The sequence below is a fragment of the Solanum stenotomum genome, chromosome 6 (assembly GCF_019186545.1).
Source record: "Solanum stenotomum isolate F172 chromosome 6, ASM1918654v1, whole genome shotgun sequence".
NCBI classification, from domain to species: Eukaryota; Viridiplantae; Streptophyta; class Magnoliopsida; order Solanales; family Solanaceae; genus Solanum; species Solanum stenotomum.
In genome coordinates this window covers 51,749,000-51,766,238 of record NC_064287.1, presented here as the reverse complement: position 1 = coordinate 51,766,238, position 17,239 = coordinate 51,749,000, and the positions used below count along the sequence as shown (strand labels likewise).

The 17,239-nt window shown below is 34.9% G+C and overlaps 2 protein-coding genes and 1 pseudogene across 2 annotated transcripts; all 3 read left to right on the top strand.

The window, feature by feature from the left end:
- Positions 1–5,776: 5,776 nt before the first annotated feature.
- LOC125866674 (LEAF RUST 10 DISEASE-RESISTANCE LOCUS RECEPTOR-LIKE PROTEIN KINASE-like 1.2) lies at positions 5,777–6,700 on the top strand. Its single transcript, XM_049546985.1, has one exon. It carries the CDS (start codon positions 5,796–5,798, stop codon positions 6,594–6,596), a length of 801 nt encoding a protein of 266 aa, XP_049402942.1. The 5' UTR covers positions 5,777–5,795; the 3' UTR covers positions 6,597–6,700.
- A 746-nt stretch (positions 6,701–7,446) lies between these two features.
- Positions 7,447–9,141, top strand: LOC125868876 (rust resistance kinase Lr10-like). Its single transcript, XM_049549443.1, has 2 exons — positions 7,447–7,637; positions 8,082–9,141. Exons 1-2 carry the CDS (start codon positions 7,447–7,449, stop codon positions 9,139–9,141), a joined length of 1,251 nt encoding a protein of 416 aa, XP_049405400.1.
- A 756-nt stretch (positions 9,142–9,897) lies between these two features.
- Positions 9,898–11,902, top strand: LOC125868875 (rust resistance kinase Lr10-like; annotated as a pseudogene).
- Positions 11,903–17,239: the final 5,337 nt, after the last annotated feature.

Here is a 17,239-nt window from a genome sequence, read left to right as displayed (position 1 = left end):
GTGATAGCACTGTTGCCATCCAGATTGCATCCAATCCTGTCTTCCATGAAAGGACCAAACACATTGACATGTTAGCACTGTAAGCTTCTATTGTATTCATTCATGCAGTTTGCAGATATGAATAAGAGCAACACATTCCTGTAATCTTCTTCTATTTTCCCAAAGTAGTTAGGTTTTATTCAATCGACAATTTGTTAACTACCTTCAATTATTTTGAATGTGTCCCTTCTTAATACTTGTAGACAATTTTGGGTCCCGCTTTACTTTAGTAAATTATACAAATAAACAAATACCACAACATACCCCGCGTAAACTTTTTGATATGTATCTAAGGAGAATCGAACCCCTATTGAAAATGATCATCTAATTAAGCGTAAGCAAAATCCTTCATTGTCTCTAGACCAAGTGACTACTTCAACTTAGTAACTTATATATTCTAGTCATTATAAGTTTTATTGGACGTGAAATAAGTTAAAGCGAGACTTTTTTAAAACAGAAAAAGTAGAATTTTATTCAATAAATTGAGCAAAAAGAAAGTGATGTTGAAATTTCGTTCATATTTGTGGTTGTAGTGTGAAGCCTTAAGAAGCAAGTAGGATATTGCATAGTGAATGTCATGGGACCAAGAAGATTATTAGGTTAAATTCTAAGGAATTTACCTGTTTGGATTGGCTTTTGGCTTACTTATTTTAAAGCCAAAATAACAAAAATAAGTCAAAAGCCATAAGTTAGAAATCCTAACTTATTTCTTTTGGTTTATGACTTCTAAGCCAAAAGGCAAAAGTTAGGATTTCTAACATATGGCTTTTGACTTATTTTTGTTATTTTGGCTTTAAATAAGTGTTTATAAGAACGTTTTAACTTTATCCAAACACTTCAAAACTACTTAAAAGCTATTTGGCTTAAAAGCACCTAAAATAAGTCAACCCAAACGGTTACTAAGACTTAAAAAGCAAGTGGACATGCTAAAGTATACATTGAGTTGGATTTTTTTTTTTACAAACATAAAAAGAATTTTCTGGTTTGACTAATTTAAATTCGTATGCTATAAAAAAACGCTTTCTAAGATTTGAATTGAAAAAATCGTACATATTCATTTCACCATAATTCTTGATGGTGGCAAATGTTTAGTATATTTTAATACTTAAAAGGAAGTTTACTTTACAATACTAATAATGAAATAATTATGGCTTCCAATTGGCATTATCTAATTGAAAATTGAAACCTATTATTTGCTACTCATTATAGGAATTATAAGTTATCATTGAATAATAATACATATATATACTTTTTAAAGTATACTCCATTTTCTTCAAGTGGAAGGACTTTGCCTTAAGCTTTTTCAAGATTAAAGTAAGTGCTAGTAGTTTTGTTTTCCCTTCAATGATTTTTGAGCTATTGCCCTTTTATATGCTTGGAAAAGTAGCAAATTACATAGGAAATTCAATACAAGATTAAATGAGAAAACTATGAATGAAATAAAAAGTTATCATGTTAAGGGGTATTTCTTGCTTTAATGGATCTTAACTATATGGTATAAATTCAAATTAATCGGACTTTAAAAGTAAATTTCAGACATCAAAATAATAAATCCGAAAAACATAATTAGGTATTTTGCCTAATTTGAAGTCTCACGTTCAAGTCATGAGAATAAAATCATTTTTGATAGGGAACACTTTACTTATAACTTTTACAAAATTATGTAAGTACTTTGAAATTGAACTAGAATTCTAAGATGTCAAGTCACAAAAATAAGTTGATGTAACAAGCATTTACTTTTCAATGCATTAATGAAAGAGGAAAAAAAAAACAGGTGAGTGGATTTTAGTTGGAAAAAATATAAGAAAGTTTTTTTTTAATTGAAAATGACTTGAGATGACTTTGGCCTAGACAATTGATGTTGTTACTCAACTTGGTGATTTGTGTGATTTCAAGTGCTTCAATATATAGAAGCATTTATATAACAAAATTGACATCTACCTAGTTTCTATACCCTTAAATTTTAGTCCATTATTTAGCAATGTATGATGTTTGTACGATGCACTATCGAGAAAACGATATTCAGTAATTATTTACAACTTAAATGGAAGAAAACGATCTTCCAAATTGAAGATTTCATATGCTGATTTTTGTGTTATATTTTACCGATCTTCTGGATACGAAAGGAAGGAGCTGAGTAATGTACCATTATCATTGCATTTGTTGCAACATATTTGTAAAGCACAGATATGCTTTGGTGATAACGTCTTCTATGGTAATATCACTAAGAAATATATAGTAGTATATATAGATCTTTTTGGTGAGAATATAATTAAATAATAAAAGTACGTTTTTTCTAACAATTTAAACTTTTAGAAGAGATAGTCACACACTTTAATATGATATCAGAGATGATCACACAGTTCAACATCTAGGGAGGAAATTAATTTCTCTTACATCTATCAATTTTTTTATTTTTTATTTTCATAACTATTAACACTATGACATATATTTTCCACTTCTGCCTCTTGTTAATTCCAATAACTCTTTAATAGGCTGTTAAAGATGTAGATTTGGGCCCTACATGTCTGGGCCTGTTTGTTCCACAGTCCATTATCTAAATAAATGATCCAGTCCACTTGCAATGATATATTATTATAAAGTTGTTAAGTCCATTATCTAAATAAATGATCCAGTCCACTTGCAATGATATATTATAAAGTCCATTGAGCATCGAAATTCATTAGTCTGACTTGTGACATCTTGCAAGTTGATGACTAGGAGGAAGCTTAAAAAAAAAAATTTTGGAAACTTTCATTTTTTCGAAAGAGTTTTAAAGTTCTGGAAATTTGATTAAGTATGGAAAAAAGTTAGTTTTTGGCCAACTTTGAACAGTCATAACTCCTAGCTCAGGATGATTTAGATTTAGTTCCAGTTATGTTTGCAAAGTTCGTGGAATGGTCTTTCCAACGCCACCGAGTTTTCTTGATTCCGAGTTTATATGAGTGAGTTATGCCCTTCGGAAGTTGGGCAGTTGGCAGGGAAGTCTGTCCGGAAATTTGTAAGGGTATTTTAGTCTTTTCCCTAGCCTTTTCTTTTGGATATATATTAGTGTGTTAGACTATTTTGATCAGTTTTTCTCATTTTAAAGAGTGAGAGTGAGGGTTTGTGTGTGAAGAGGAGAAGAAGAGGGGCTCTGAAGCCCAGCCCTTGGGGCGGCGCGCCAAGCAGAGCGCCAACAGGCAGAAGGGGGTTGGCGCTCCTCGCCTTGCAGAGCGCCAAGGACGCCAAGTTTCCCCATTCTTTTCACACTTTCTCATGCATGTTCCTTGGTATTGTACCTATGTTTCGTAGTTGTTTTCAACGCTCCAAGGTACGTCTAAACGTCAAGAACTCGTCCATAACATGTGATCAAACACCTTGAATCCATAATTCCAATTCAAGGAGAGTTAGTTTCCAAGTCAAGTGAAGTTAAGAGTTAAGTCTAGAAGTTAAAGAAGTGAGTCAAAGCAAGTCTTTAAAGTTGTTCAAGAGTCTTTATTGAATGTTTTAACTTCATTTTAAGGCTCAAGTTTCAAGTCAAGTAAAAAGTAAAGAGTAAAGAGTCAAGAGTTTCAAGTTGAGTAAAGAGTATAGAGTTGAGTTCATTTCTCAAAAGTTATTAGGGAACTATGTATTCCCAAAGAAGTTTCTAAATGTTTTTACATTTGAGTAACCAAGGAACTATGATTCCAAAAGAGCCTTTGGGCTAGTTTTCAAGAAAAAGGAACATCGTTTCCAAGTGAGCCTTTGGGCTAAGTTTTGAGTAATTATCTCAACTAAAGAAAGATGTGTTTAAAATACTTATGAGCTAAAGTATTTTTGGGAGTAGTCTTGAGCACCGAATTGGGGACACGAGTTCATATTAACTCAACTCTCCATAAGAACCATGTAGCCAACATGGGATTTAACGGGTCATACTTTTTAGATGATCACGTAAGATTAAGCTAGTGGATCCACTTTGTAAAGTTAGCTTCCTATATCACGGCAAGGTATAGGATGGTCCTTGGGCAACGTGAGGTAAACCGTTGTATCATCACTAGGGCTCATAGTGGTGGTTGTCGGTTAAAGAATCTCCCACTAAAGTTATATTACTTTTATATGAGTAAAGTTGAGTTTGTTATCGTTTTATCCTTAACGAACTAAGTTGTTTACACTATTTTACAAGTTTTATATATTGCATGTGTCTTATTGCTTTATATATTGAGTTCAGTTATTCATGAGTTGAACAAAGCCAAGGTAAGAGTTCATTTATACTCCTTCCAAGCTTAAGTTGTGGTTTAGCTTTCCAGCTCGCATACTCGTACATTCAATGTACTGATGACAGTTGGCCTGCATCTTATTATGATGCAGACACAGGTACCCAGGGCTAGCATCCGGTTCGCCGTTGATCCAGTTGAGTACTCCAGAGTCAGTGGTGAGCCTTTTTACATTCCGGAGGACTCGGTTATTTTGTTCTCTTAGTTTTGTTTTATTAGGATGTTGTGGGGTCTGTCCCAACATCCATCTCAGTATTTTAGAGGCTTCATAGACAGTCAGTCAGTTAGTTTGGAGTCTCTCATCTATGTATATATGTAAATATTCTATTTTTGGGACTCGAGTTGCCTTTTTGGCCAGATTTTATCAGTTAAGTTGTTTTATAACCTTGCATTGCATTGAGTTATTACGCTGAGTTAAGAAAGTCAGGCCAAAGGTTCGCTTGGGGGCCAGCAATTGTCTTCGAGTGCCCGCCACGTCCAGGGTGTAGGCTCGGGGAGTGACATGACTAATTTGAATTCGTACCTAAAACTCAAGACAATCTCATTTATCAAAAAAAAAAAGAAGCGATTTTATGATTTGAACTTTATGAATTCTGAATTTTAGGACAATGAAGCGGAATATAATCAAGAATTTCAGCAAGCAATGCATTGTTGTTTCCTCTCCCTCAGCACCATGTTGGCTTTCTTGCAATTGTTTCTCTTTAATACAAGCAAATTTTCATTCGATTCTAAGTTAATATATTATGATTTTGACGTTGTCACGGACAGTCTAGTCTAGCATACGGAGGGGCCTATATGGTTAGCAGAAAGTAATCACACCCAAGTCGGTTACTTTGCCTCATGTCACCCTTCCAAGACATCTCAGGAAGGCGCCACGTGACAGTTGGACTAAAACTATTGAGTTTAGCCAAACTTATAGGTAAGGTAGCTTTCTAGCTCCGCGCCTCCACCCCTGGTTGTGGGATGGAATCAACTTTTTGAGTGACCATTTAAGAGATTAACTCAAAAAGTCAATAGAATGTGAATACCAAGTGAAGTCATCTTGATATTAGACAAGTACCTATTTTATGTAGCCCACAAGTATGTGAAAAGAGATAAAAAATAATATAAAAGAACAATACCCTCCTCCCTTGGTGATTTCTTCTTCATTTTCTTTAACCTGTGTGAATATGGACTATGTCTCAAAAGCATACATTTTTATTACAATTTCAAGCTTAGTCAAAGAATTTATTGGTCAATAATTGCAACTTCTTCGTTAAAAACTTGACCCCGGTAGAGTTATCTAGTACAAGTATCACATGGAATTAGTTAAGATGCACGCAAGTTGTATGGGCGCCATGCTTGTCAAACAAAAAGAAACTTGACCCCAGTCAAGTTGTAGAGAATATGTATAGACCAAATGAATTCAACTTTTTGCTAACAAGAAGGTAAAATCCAAGAAAACCCTCTTCTCTCTTTAGTATAATTTTCATTATCTACTTGTGTAGTAGCATATTTTTCAGTTATTTAAGATTAAAGATGAACCAAGAAAAAAGGTATATCTTGATAGCATCATTAAACCTTTGTGTTTTCTGCTTCATTCTGCAACTAGATAAATGTTCTGCTGTTGATCCACAGTTTGTAGTATGTAATAAATCAGTAAATTGTAGATATGGTCCAAGAATAAGCTTTCCATTTTATATTGAAGATGTTCAAGAATCTTATTGTGGGTACCCTGGATTTGGGCTATATTGTAGTGAACAAGGGTTTCCTGCTGTACATATAGCTGGAAATGAGTATGTAGTTGAAGATATTAGATATCAAGATCATACTTTTCAGCTTAAAAATTCAGTCTTTAACAGTAGTGTAAGGAATGGATGTGTTTCTGATATCAAGAATATGTCACTCGATAATCGCCCTTTTCAGTTTGTTAAGAAATCAAAAATTTACTTGTTGTCGAAGTGTAATGGTTCGATATCTGAGAATCTTTCGAAGCACATGATTCATTTTGGTTGTGGTGGAGAAAATGTGAATGATTGGGGTTATGCAATGTTAGCTGATGATGAAAGATTTGAGTCTGCATTACAAGTGTGTGAAAAACATGTAATGGCACCAGTAGAAATGCTTGGTGATGAGGGAAGTAATCGAGATGTTGACTATCTGTGGATTTTGAGAAGGGGGTTTAGATTGAACTGGACTGCTGCTAATTGCAGTGAATGTGCAGAAAGTAGAGGACATTGCGGATTTGATGTTATCAATTATCAATTCAAATGTTTCTGCACTGACAGCCCTCATGCATTGAGTTGCCACCCTTCCGGTAAGCCCCTATCTAGCAGTTAATTTTCCAGTATAATTATGCAGAACCTTATCATATGATTAGGCACCGTGCTTTAGGTTCTTTTCTTGTGATTACCAAGCGCACAAAAAAGTATCGTTTGATCATCTAGGCATCAAGATACAGCTGCATTAAGCATTTGGATTATGTGTTAACCACAATTTTGCGCAGCCAACTTTAAAAAAAAAAGATAAATATAAAAATTGGTGGTAGGGGAAGGGGAAATGGGGGAGGGGATTACGGTTAAAGAGTGACAAAAGTCGCACATCGGTGGTTAATGAGATGGGTGGACTCCTTATAAGGCTTGGGCAATCCTCCTCCCTTTGAGCTAGCTTTTGGGGTGTGAGTTAGGCCTAATACCTAATTTAACAATTACAATATGGGGAATCGAACACCAACATCAACAAGGTGAAAGTTCAGGTAGCAAACCAATTGAGGTACGAAGATTTCCCTGTGCAGCCAAGTTAATATTCTCATAGCAGCTAACTACTTCTCTGATGAATGGTGCCTTGTTCTGATTAATTACCATGCATTTCAGGGTTTGACCTCTTGTCCTGTAACCCTGTGGTTATGCCAGCAGTATTTTCTGTTCATTACTTGTTGAAAAGTTTAGAGTTAGACCTTTTCTGCTATGTTCTCTATGTTTCATCGGCTTATCTTCAACTTAGTTCAATTAGAGAGTAAATCTTGTCCAAAAGAGTTTCGTTGTGGAAGAATTGGAACCATAAGTTATCTTTTCCCACCTCACGTTCTATTTTGAGTCGACAACAATATTACTTTGTACATTCAAATGCACAAATAACAGTACGCAGATTGATAGTTATTTTCAAAGTTATAAGAACTACTCGAGTTGTGATGCCTTTAGCTTATAGTGTCATAAACCAAGAACAGATCAAAGACATAGTATTCCAGCTAGCGATCTTCCTGCAAATTCATCGTTCACCTTCAGAACCAAATTCTACTGATTTGCTGGATCTATTGACTCCTAGTTTCACATTAGATTGGGAATTGTCGTTAAATTATTCCAGCTGTCTTCATAGAGAAGGGTGATACCAAAGTGACATCAAAAACAACTTCTTTTGCTCCAGAGGTCAGTTGCTTGTGTATGTCTGGTTTCATTTTTGGAAAGGATTTAGATGTGTGTTGGTTGGTTCATTCCAAGATGTTTAATATGTCAACGTGAACGAAAGTGAATTGCTTTCACTCGTATTGTGACTAATTTATCTTTCATTTCTGTGTATTTGCAGAAGCAAAAAGTAACTTGGGACTGATACTAGGCACAGGTACATGTCTGTTATCTGTAATTAGACTTGCACAAAAAATCTCCTATTGCCTTGCAAATGTTGTAATTGTTGTGTTGCCTCAAAACCAGGACCTTTCTGGTGCATGACTTTCCTTTTTCCCCCCACATTTGCAGTTTTCTCTTGCATCGGAGTCGTGATTTTGCTCTTCTGCTTGAGAAAAAACATTTTCTGGCACAAAAATCTCAGGTTTTGGGAATCTATAGCTGAGGATCACCGAAATATTGAAGCATTTCTGAAGAACTCTGGGTCATATGCTCCAAAAAGATACAGCTATACAGACATCAAGCGAATCACCAATCACTTCAAAAACAAACTAGGCCAAGGAGGATTTGGTAATGTATACAGAGGAAGTTTGCGTAACGGGAGTCAAGTGGCAGTAAAGGTCCTGAATGAACTAAAAGGCAGTGGTGAAGATTTTATTAACGAAGTGGCAAGTATTAGCAGAACATCACATGTTAACATCGTGAGCCTTGTGGGATTTTGTTTTGAGGGTCACAAAAGAGCTCTTTTATATGAGTTCATGCCAAATGGATCTCTTGAAAAGTTTATTTATGAGGAAATATCTGACGGAGTTCGCCAATTAGGCTGGCAAATATTGTATGAAATTGCATTAGGCATTGCTCGAGGATTGGAGTACTTGCACCGTGGTTGTAACACTCGGATTTTGCATTTTGATATAAAGCGTCATAATATCCTACTAGATGAGGATTTTTGTCCAAAGATCTCCGACTTTGGTCTTGCCAAACTATGCATAAAAAAGGAGAGTATCGTGTCAATGTTAGGTCCACGAGGTACTATAGGCTATATTGCTCCAGAAGTTGTTTGCAGAAACTTGGGAGGTGTCTCTCACAAGTCTGACGTCTATAGCTATGGAATGATGGTCCTAGAGATGGTTGGAGGAAGAAAGAATGTTGATGTTGGAGTTGATCGTACGAGTGAAATCTACTTTCCACATTGGCTCTATCGACGAATAGAACTAGATGAAGAGCTTCAACTAATCGGGATAATGAATGAAGAGGAGAACGAATGTGCAAGAAAGATGGTGATAGCAAGTTTGTGGTGCATACAGACTGATCCGGCAAATCGGCCATCGATGAGCAAGGTTGTGGAAATGTTAGAGGGGAAACTAGACTCTTTGCAAATGCCTCCCAAGCCTTATCTATATTCTCCCTCAAGACCAGAGGTAGATTCATCAATAATAGAACTGACAACAACAACAACAACAACAACAATGTACCCAGTATAGTCCCACAAGTGAGGTGTGACTTCATTTCTTAGTTGTGTGTTTTATTGAACATTGGCATCAGAGCATACTATATAGGTTCTGTCAAATGAAAATTGTTCTCAGGTACCTCTTTCATAGTGGTTTTCAGATTGTATGAGACATTCAATGTGCACAAGAACTACATATTTTGTATATAAAGACTACGAAGCAAAATTTTCTTGGAATTTCAGAGAAAAGGATGCATAACTAGAGGAGAAGGGTCCTTTAGATGTTGACAGAACTCTTTGGAAATATCTATATATAATTCTGAGACTTTTCCACTCCCAAAAATGTTAGAATAGACCATTAACTGTTATCACCTTTTTACGAGTTTCATACCTCAATTATCTACTGTTCACTTTTACCTACCTAAACTATCACTGCCTCTGTATTAAAACATACCTTCGATGTTGAATTGGCCTACACACGCCTGTTGTCGAGTTGGAATAATATTTGGCAAACTCATCATCGTGGTGTGTTTTAATACAAAGAGAGTGATATATAGTTTAAGTAGGTAAATGGAACAATTGATAGTTGATATATGAAACTCACAAAAAAAATGATAGTTGTCTCTTCACTAGGCTTGATGACTAAGTCTAATTATTGATGCAAGACTTCAAGTCTTTACACCAAGATACACGTTTCTCACAAATTTTCCAAATCAAATATGCTTTTAAATGTAAGTGTAGTGAACAAATGAGTTCATAATCTAGTCTTCCTCTTCTTGAGATATTTAATATGGCTATCACTTCATTTGTAAGCTTTCTTCTATCTTTACTCGTGATCTTAGTTCAGGCAAAGGGAAGAAATGCTTCAACTTGTCCAAAGTCCTTTTCATGTGGAAATTTTACTGACCTGAAATTTCCTTACTCTCTTCCCACACAACCTGATTGTGGAATAATGCCCATATCTGGTTGTGATGCTAAGACATTTCCAAGAATCCAACTAGTTCCTGGAGGAGAATGGTACTATGTAAAGACATTTCCAAGAATTCATCAGTTTGGCCTGGGGACACGAAGCTTCAAACAACATTGACGCAACACAAGTGCTAGGCTTTCAACAAAACTTTCTCCCTTCCAAACTCTCCTTCTATTTCTTTCAATATGGTTATTATTAACAGCTTCTTCAAATGCATCAGTAGCAGTACTAATGCCCTTAACATTACTCAGAAGAAGAATGATCATTTTGCGGGTTATAATACGTACAATGGCTGTGAAGGCTTTAGGATATACTACAAGCTTTCCCAATATGATGATAAATATATAGGAGCAGACAATAATCTTCCTACCAATTGTTCACTTATCATATTGCCAATTCACTCAGGTCACGGTGATTTGTTCAACATGTTAGGTCCTGATTTTCTAGTAGAATGGAAACTGTCTGATGAATGTAATGAATGTCATTATGGTGGAGGTCAATGCCAGACTGATAAAGCCAACAAATTTTCTTGTCACAAAGGTAGACATCTCCAAAATAATCTATATATTCAAGGTCAAGTTCATGATTCTTAAGTCCCTTTCTTGTTTCATGCCACATAGATAATATATTTCGCATTATTGCCCCCTTCTGTAGATGCAAAAACACCTACAAGTAGTACTGATCAAAGAAAAGTAACAACCGAAAGAAACATGGGGGAGCTGATTCTGGTCACAGGTACTAGAATATATTTAATTGCTGTCATGTTATTCTTATTACAGAGTTTTCATGCATAACATTTAAATTCTCATCATTTTGTATTAGCTCAAAACCTTTCTCTAGTGATAAAGTCACAAAAAGAAGAGAATTAAATGGTTTTCGGTACACAAAATGTATGGATGTGGAATTGAGGGGAAAAAATTTCTCTGATGGGGCATGATTTCAATTTTTTCCCACAGGTGCAAGTTTGTCTACTGTTGGACTGTTGGCTTTACTACTCTTTTGCTTCAGAGAAAAAAAGTTGTGGTACAAATACCTCATCAGGTTTTGGGAATCTAATGCTCAGGATCACCAAATAGTTGAAGAATTCTTAAAGAACTACGGATCATACACTCCAAACAGATACAATTATACAGACATCAAAGGAATCACCGGTTGCTTCAGAAACAAACTAGGCCAAGGAGGATTTGGTAATGTTTACAGAGGAAGTTTGCATAACAGGAGTCAAGTGGCAGTAAAGGTCCTGAATGAACTAAAAGGCAGTGGTGAAGATTTCATTAACGAAGTGGCAAGTATTGGTAGAACATCACATGTTAACATTGTGAGCCTTGTGGGATTTTGTTTTGAGGGTCACAAAAGAGCTCTTGTATATGAGTTCATGCCAAATGGATCTCTTGAAAAGTTTATCTATGAGGAAAGATCCTACAGTGTTCGCCAATTGGGTTGGCTAATATTGTACAAAATTGTACTAGGCATTGCTCGAAGATTAGAGTACTTGCACCGTGGTTGTAACACTCGGATTTTACATTTTGATATAAAGCCTCATAATATCCTTCTTGATGACAACTTTTGTCCTAAAATCTCTGATTTTGGTCTTGCCAGATTGTGCATGAAACAGGAGAGTGTTGTGTCAATGTTAGGTCCACGAGGGACTATCGGTTATATTGCTCCGGAAGTTGTTTGTAGAAACTTGGGAGGTGTCTCTCACAAGTCTGATGTCTATAGCTACGGTATGATGGTCCTAGAGATGGTTGGAGGAAGAAAAAATGTTGATATTGGATTTGATTGCACAAGTGAAATCTACTTTCCACATTGGCTTTATCAATGAATTGAACTAGACGAAGATCTTCAACTAATTGGGATAATGAATGAAGAGGAGAACGAATGTGCAAGAAAGATGGTGATAGCGAGTTTATGGTGCATACAGACTGATCCCTCAAATCGACCATCGATGAGCAAGGTTGTTGAAATGTTAGAAGGGAATGTAGATTCTTTGCAAATGCCTCCCAGGCCTTATCTATTTTCTCCCTCAAGATCAGAGGTAGATTCATCAATAATAGAACTGACTATAGCAACATACCCTGTATAGTCCCCACGAATGGGGCGTGAGAAGGGTGGGGTGTAGGCAGACCTTACCTAGAGGTTGTTCCCGATAGACCCCCGGCTCAAGAAAATCATTTTTCAGAAAATGGTTTGAAAGAAATGTAAGAGTAAAAAGTTTAGTTGACTAAGTATTTGCTAGTACTTAACTAGCAAAGAAAAAGAAAGATATAGTTCAAGTGTTCAACCATATCTTTTAATTTCATTTTGTGATTTTCATTAGTTGTCAAGGATGTACTATTACTACATGGAAGTTAAATATTATGGCCTTAATTTCCCATTACTTCAAATTTTCTTGAGGAAGAAGAGTTGTTAGTCCTTCAAGAGAGAGATCTCTCTTCTCAACATAAGTTATGTAGTATCTAATTCGCTCGACATAAGTTTAGAGAACTTTTGTGTCGCTCAACATAAGTTCCGTAGGAATTAAGTTTTCTGACATTAGTTGTGTAATATCTAATTTGCTCCACATAAGTTTATAGATCTTTTGTCAAACTCAACATATATAAGTTTCATAGAATTGAAGTTATGTCTCTTACGCCATAACTTGTTCTGAATTGAACTTATGCCTCCATCGGCATAAATTTTGTAGGAATTAAGAGGCATAACAAGGCTTTGTATAACATAATTTGTGTTATATTATGATACAAAAATATAAACTTCTGCGAATTAAAAAATGTTTGAAACTTTTAACGAATGACATAAATAAAAATGCATGAAACATGCCGTCATTAAGAATTTCAGCTTTCAAATTCAAAATAAATGTTTTAGTGGCCCCCAATATTCCTATCTATATAAATTGTATACTTTTTCCAATCCAAAGTCTTCCTGCATTTTACACAACTTAGATGGATCTAGTAAGCATGACTTTCTACGCAATGATAGAAGGGGAAATCAAGAGAGTAGATTTCTAATAATAGTAGAAATTTACTCTACTTTACTAATATATTTTACCAATATATAGAAGAAGCCTGTGAATCATGTCTTAATTGTTTTACCAACTTATCCCATCATTTATACCTTAGTGATGGAATATGATATCCCACATATATGGCGTGGAATAACTTTTTTGAAATAATTAATCCCGAAATAACTTGTTCCCAACTAAACGACCCTTAAATGTTTACACCAAGATGTAGTAGAAGTACTGTTGAGTCTTCCCTACATTACCAATAAAAACTTGAGACTAGTAATGGGAGTCACACAAGTTTGTCTTATAACAGTTAGATTCAATATGAATTTGGCTTCTTCTTTTATTTGTTTCCTTTTTTGACAAAATAATCATACTACCTTCAATTATTTCAATGTGTCCCTTCTAAATACTTGTAGACAATTTTGGGGTCCAGCTTTTTTGATTTTTTTTCTAACTTTGACACACGTACATTTTGCCGAGTTTGTACTTTTACTTTCTATATTTATTTACCGTTTCAAAGTTGTAATTTTAGAGTTATTTATTTTCTATCTGATTTAATAAAATAATTTGTATTTTTTTTGAAAAAATCATCAATCTTCACTTTAAAAGTAGATCATATGACTAAGAATTTTCTACTATGTAAATGAGGGGTGTGTCGGTTGGTTCTATTTTTATGTATGCGTTTTCAATTTATTGTGTTTTGGTCCTTAATAGTTCGGTTTTCGTTTTATCGATTTTTGGTCCTTAATGGTTCAGTTTAATCAATAAGAAAATGCTCATAAGCAAATATACGACTTTTCAGTGACAGAAATATAATGGATAGTTAAAGTATGAAATTCGAAAAACCAAAAAAAAGTGATAGCTGTCTCTTCACTGGGCTTGACGACAAAGTCTATATAGTGATGCTGAGTCATTTGGTGTGAGATATAAGGTATAAATGTATAATAATCCCAAATAAAATGCAGTATTAGGCAGTTCTGGGATACTAGTGACGGAATATGTTATCCCAATACATGATGAAATAAATTGTTTCCAACCAAATGACCGTTAAAGTTTTTACACCAATATGTAAAAGTACTACTCACATTACCAATAAAAACATGAGACTAGTAATGGGAGTCACACAATACACAAAACTTCAGTTACCTTACATCTACCTTTGTGGAGTAGAGAGGTTGTTCCCGATAGACCCCAAGCTCAAGAAAATTGTTTTGCAGAAAATGGTTTGAAAGAAATGCAAGACAATTTAGCTAACTAAGTACATGTTGGTACTTAACTAGCAAAGAAAAGAAAGATTTAGTTCAAGTGTTCATTTTGTGATTTTCATTAGTTGTCAAGGATGTAATATTACTACATGGAAGTTAAAGATTAAAGCCTTAAATTCCCTACAAAATTTCTTGAGGAAGAAGAGTTGTGAGTCCTTTAAGAGAGATTTCTCTTCTAGAAAAAACTCCTTTAATCAAGTATGCCATGGAAGGAAAACTATTAACTCGTACATCATTGCCAAGTGTTGGTCAACATTTTAATATTAATATTTTATATATTAATTTGTTAAAAGTTTGGNTCAATATATAGAAGCATTTATATAACAAAATTGACATCTACCTAGTTTCTATACCCTTAAATTTTAGTCCATTATTTAGCAATGTATGATGTTTGTACGATGCACTATCGAGAAAACGATATTCAGTAATTATTTACAACTTAAATGGAAGAAAACGATCTTCCAAATTGAAGATTTCATATGCTGATTTTTGTGTTATATTTTACCGATCTTCTGGATACGAAAGGAAGGAGCTGAGTAATGTACCATTATCATTGCATTTGTTGCAACATATTTGTAAAGCACAGATATGCTTTGGTGATAACGTCTTCTATGGTAATATCACTAAGAAATATATAGTAGTATATATAGATCTTTTTGGTGAGAATATAATTAAATAATAAAAGTACGTTTTTTCTAACAATTTAAACTTTTAGAAGAGATAGTCACACACTTTAATATGATATCAGAGATGATCACACAGTTCAACATCTAGGGAGGAAATTAATTTCTCTTACATCTATCAATTTTTTTATTTTTTATTTTCATAACTATTAACACTATGACATATATTTTCCACTTCTGCCTCTTGTTAATTCCAATAACTCTTTAATAGGCTGTTAAAGATGTAGATTTGGGCCCTACATGTCTGGGCCTGTTTGTTCCACAGTCCATTATCTAAATAAATGATCCAGTCCACTATAAAGTTGTTAGGTAACCATTGAGCATCGAAATTCATTAGTCTGACTAATTTGAATTCGTATGTAAAACTCAAGACAAACTCATTTATCAAAAAATAAAATAAAAAATGAAGCAGTATTATGATTTGAACTTTATGATTTCTGAATTTTAGGACAATGAAGCGGAGTCGAGAATTTCAGCAAGCAATGCATTGGTGTTTCCTCTCCCTCAGCACCATGTTGGCTTTCTTGCAATTGTTTCTCTTTAATACAAGCTAATTTTCATTCGATTCTAAATTAATATATTGTGATTTTGACATTGTCACTGACAGTCTAGTCTAGCATACGGAGGGGCCTATGGTTGGCAGAAAGTAATCACACCCAAGTTGGTTACTTTGCCTCATGTCACCCTTCCAAGACATCTCAGGAAGGCGCCACGTGATAGTTGGACTAAAACTATTGAGTTTAGCCAAACTTATAGGTAAGGTAGCTTTCTAGCTCCGCGCATCCACCCCTGGTTGTGGGATGGAATCTACATTTTGAGTGACCATTTAAGAAATCAACTCGAAAAGTCAAGAGAATGTGAATACCAAGTGAAGTCATCTTGATATCAGACAAGTACCTATTTTATGTAAGCCCACAAGTATGTGAAAAGGGAGAAAAAAAAAAGAACAACATCCTCCTCCCTTAGTGGTATCTTCTACATTTTCTTTATGTTGTGTGAATATGGACTATGTCTCAAAAGCAGACATTTTTATTACAATTTCAAGCTTAGTCAAAGAGTTTATCAGTCAATAATTGCAACTTCTTCGTTAAAAACTTGATCCCGGTAGAGTTATCTGGTACTTTTTACTAATGAGAGGTGACAAGTATCCCGTATAANAGTTGAGTTCATTTCTCAAAAGTTATTAGGGAACTATGTATTCCCAAAGAAGTTTCTAAATGTTTTTACATTTGAGTAACCAAGGAACTATGATTCCAAAAGAGCCTTTGGGCTAGTTTTCAAGAAAAAGGAACATCGTTTCCAAGTGAGCCTTTGGGCTAAGTTTTGAGTAATTATCTCAACTAAAGAAAGATGTGTTTAAAATACTTATGAGCTAAAGTATTTTTGGGAGTAGTCTTGAGCACCGAATTGGGGACACGAGTTCATATTAACTCAACTCTCCATAAGAACCATGTAGCCAACATGGGATTTAACGGGTCATACTTTTTAGATGATCACGTAAGATTAAGCTAGTGGATCCACTTTGTAAAGTTAGCTTCCTATATCACGGCAAGGTATAGGATGGTCCTTGGGCAACGTGAGGTAAACCGTTGTATCATCACTAGGGCTCATAGTGGTGGTTGTCGGTTAAAGAATCTCCCACTAAAGTTATATTACTTTTATATGAGTAAAGTTGAGTTTGTTATCGTTTTATCCTTAACGAACTAAGTTGTTTACACTATTTTACAAGTTTTATATATTGCATGTGTCTTATTGCTTTATATATTGAGTTCAGTTATTCATGAGTTGAACAAAGCCAAGGTAAGAGTTCATTTATACTCCTTCCAAGCTTAAGTTGTGGTTTAGCTTTCCAGCTCGCATACTCGTACATTCAATGTACTGATGACAGTTGGCCTGCATCTTATTATGATGCAGACACAGGTACCCAGGGCTAGCATCCGGTTCGCCGTTGATCCAGTTGAGTACTCCAGAGTCAGTGGTGAGCCTTTTTACATTCCGGAGGACTCGGTTATTTTGTTCTCTTAGTTTTGTTTTATTAGGATGTTGTGGGGTCTGTCCCAACATCCATCTCAGTATTTTAGAGGCTTCATAGACAGTCAGTCAGTTAGTTTGGAGTCTCTCATCTATGTATATATGTAAATATTCTATTTTTGGGACTCGAGTTGCCTTTTTGGCCAGATTTTATCAGTTAAGTTGTTTTATAACCT